At 32.1% G+C, this 3,458-nt stretch overlaps 1 protein-coding gene across 2 annotated transcripts; it reads left to right on the top strand.

Moving 5' to 3' along the window:
- Positions 1-264: 264 nt before the first annotated feature.
- LOC106446451 (homeobox-leucine zipper protein HAT9) lies at positions 265-1,765 on the top strand. 2 transcript variants are annotated; one of them, XM_048777651.1, is made up of 4 exons: positions 347-488; positions 568-938; positions 1,018-1,097; positions 1,195-1,765. In XM_048777651.1, exons 2-4 carry the CDS (start codon positions 669-671, stop codon positions 1,541-1,543), a joined length of 699 nt encoding a protein of 232 aa, XP_048633608.1. In that variant the 5' UTR covers positions 347-488; positions 568-668; the 3' UTR covers positions 1,544-1,765. The 2 variants fall into 2 exon arrangements, with proteins under 2 accessions (XP_013743638.1, XP_048633608.1); XM_013888184.3 differs by having other exon boundaries at positions 265-938.
- The last annotated feature ends 1,693 nt before the right edge of the window (positions 1,766-3,458 follow it).

Genomic DNA, 3,458 nt, shown 5'->3' with positions numbered 1-3,458 from the left:
ATACTATGCCGACTGAACTAATGATACGAGACGACACACGAGAGCACTAATGAAGGAAACTTTCAACGTATAATATTAAATTTATACATGGTATGATAAGGGTACCAAATATAAAATCATTCAACTTTTTGGGAACTTTTCTCTTAGTGGGACGAATAGTAGCAAGTGCCAAGTGGGATGCTCATTTGGTCAACCTTTGCAAGTAAGAAAAATAAAAATAAAAATATAAAAGAGAGAAAATTGTGCCATAAATAATTTCTCACATTATTCTTTTCAGAAAAAGAATTACCAAGAAAATACATTCATCCCTTTGATTAATAATTATTAGCTATCCACCCACTCATCAAATTATAAAAATAAAATAAACGAAAAAAATACTTCTCTTCTCCCTTCTTAAGAAGCCTCTTGGCATCATCTCCTCCCATTATCTTCTAAACTTCATCAAAAAAGTTCTCCTTAAGTCTCACCTCTCGAAATCTTGAACATTGGTAAAATCATATATTCCATAAGATTTGTTCCAGATGGGTTTCGATGATTCATGCAACACAGGTCTTGTTCTTGGATTAGGTCTCTCACCAAGTTCAAACAATTACAATAATACCATCAAACGTTCCTCCGGCTACAAGTCCGACCCATCGTTGACTCTAAGCCTCTCCGGCGATCCATCAATGATGGTGGTCGCCGGAGCTGACCTGCTCTGCCGTCAGACTTCATCTCACAGCGGAGTCTCTTCTTTCTCAACCGGAAGAGTAGTGAAGAGAGAGAGAGACGGCTGCGAAGAGTCGCAGGAGGAGGAGGAGAAGGAGAAGACGGAGAGACTTATAAGTGACTACCATGAAGATGAAGAAGGTGTTAGTGCTAGAAAAAAACTTAGGCTTACCAAAGAGCAATCTGCTCTTCTTGAGGAAAGCTTCAAGCACCATAGCACCCTTAATCCCGTAATTATTAATTCTAATCCTTTAATACGTTTATAAATACTTTTATAATCCTTGAATAATCGTGTTCATTTTTTTACAGAAGCAAAAACAAGATCTGGCAAGACAGCTGAATCTTAGGCCTAGACAAGTTGAAGTATGGTTCCAAAATAGAAGAGCCAGGTAAGTTATATTCTATTACAGTTATCCAAAAAAGATTGTAGGGAACATTATTTTCTTTTTATTGAATACTTTTCTTTATTTAATTAAATTTGAACAGAACAAAGCTAAAGCAAACAGAAGTAGATTGTGAGTTTTTGAAGAAATGTTGTGAAACATTAACAGATGAGAACATAAGACTTCAGAAAGAGATTCAAGAACTCAAAACCCTAAAATTGACTCATCCCCCCTTTTACATGCACATGCCTGCATCTACTCTCACGATGTGTCCTTCATGTGAAAGAATCGGTGGCAGAAGCGGCGGCGAAAGCGGAGGAAAAGGTGTCGGAGGCGGCAGCAGCGTGGCTACCACGGTGGTTGTGGATGGAGGTACGTCGAAGGGAGCTTTCTCCATCTCGTCAAAGCCTCACTTCTTCAACCCTTGTACTAATTCCTCTGCAGCTTGTTGAATGAAGTTTTCTTATTAGTATTTATCTTTTTTCGGGATGGCATATTGTTCAGTAGGAAGAAGAACACAAGAAATACGTTAGAAAGGGTAAGATGGGTATAGATGGTCTCTTTTACAATTCCCACTTAGTTTTTCGGTGGGATTGTTGGTCTGCGAAAAAAGAATAATTTGTAGTTATTATTTTATTTGTATAAAAGGTAATAATATTCACTCTAAATTCATATTTACTCTCGTAAAGTTATTTGTGAAGCAAAGTTATACATGAGATTTTTTCATGAAAACAACCGCCCAATAATTATTTCTTCTATGTAACTATATTTTATATGGTGACGTATAGTTATGAATGGGCTATGGAGAGAGTATGCTGCAATACTTAAATATTTGGAACATACTGCAAAGATTTGATCACAATGATTAATTATTTGGAACTACGTGTTTGGCCAAATTTTACAACAGAATTAAATTTGAATAATAGAATAATCTTTCGTTGTTAAAAAAAAAAAAGAATGAGTTTATATGGGTGATACCCTACAAATATAACAAACTACAAGTCTCAATGTAAACGTCTAACTTAATACTCAAAATACGACATATATATAAATGTATAATTATATATATATATATATAATTGGTAGGTCATATCTTACATCACATTACATAACTAGTATAATTTTCATTTAATCTTTCCTATAAAATTGTATGACCTTTCTACCTTGTATAATCTTCATTAGATTGTTTCTACAAAAAGAAAAAAAAAATCATAGACTAGATCATGTGGAAGTATCCGTTAAGACTCCATCACAACAAAACAAATCTTACAGATTAGCTAAGGGTCCATTCATCATTCATCGAAACGACGCATTAGTGTGAAGGATTTTAAGCGAGAGAGATAAAGGGTGTGGGGTTAGGAGGTTAGCTCACGTGTATTGATGCATCACTATAAATAAAGTTATAAAACTATTCGGTAAATTAAAAACTAGAGTTTAGAATAGTTTTATAAATGGTTTAACCCGGTCCGACCGCCGGTTCGATCCGAGTTTTAAAACACTGCTTAAAAGCGCGTACAAAAATATTTACATATATCCTGCAAAATAAAATCTAAAATATTGAAACTAATTTAAGTTTGTTAGCGGGTTTCAACTATATTGATTTTGTCAAAATCTTATTTTAATTTTTTTTTATTTTAAATAGAATAAAAAAACATTTCAGAAGTATTTATTATAAATATTCTTTTTTCTCGATAACTTACGGGACAACTGCGGTACAATTTTAATAGAAACAAAACATATAGATATATATGTATATGTAGAGTTTTTTTTGTTACTGTTAACTTCAGTACTGTTTGTAATATTTGGAGCCTTAACCTAACATCCATGTAGTTGAAAATTATATTCGACTAAATCTGTTATGAAATACGCTAAATTCGTAATGGATCAAAATTTATTAAAAACGTATACAAAAATTATTAATTTATATAACACACACTTTATGGTAGAAATTTGCAAAGATTTTATTCTTCGTATTTTTTTTAATTTTTTTTTTCGATTTAGCCCACATTTAAAGCATCATTTTAAATCTTACTTTTTTGACTAAGCTAAACTAGACATGCTGTTAAATAAACTAACTGAACTAAAAAACAAAGTTAATTAGTCGTTAAAAACCATGGTCAAACAAAACGACAACGTTTTGTTTGCTTTAATCTGAAAAATAAAAATAGTCATACAAAATCTGAACTTTTAAAAAATTGGACCATTAAAAACATCAACTTTCATTCGGATAATTTAAAACACAAAGTTGTATTTGACTTTTATTTTAAATCTTGAATTTGTGTCAACCGAACCAAATTAGACATATTGTTTAGTAGATTAACAAAACTTAAAATATATTTAGTTAGTCATTAATAAATATGGTTAAGC

Source organism: Brassica napus, chromosome A4, assembly GCF_020379485.1.
Source record: "Brassica napus cultivar Da-Ae chromosome A4, Da-Ae, whole genome shotgun sequence".
NCBI classification, from domain to species: domain Eukaryota; kingdom Viridiplantae; phylum Streptophyta; class Magnoliopsida; order Brassicales; family Brassicaceae; genus Brassica; species Brassica napus.
Note: the sequence above shows the minus strand (reverse complement) of the source record. Positions and strands in the feature narration are given on the sequence as shown.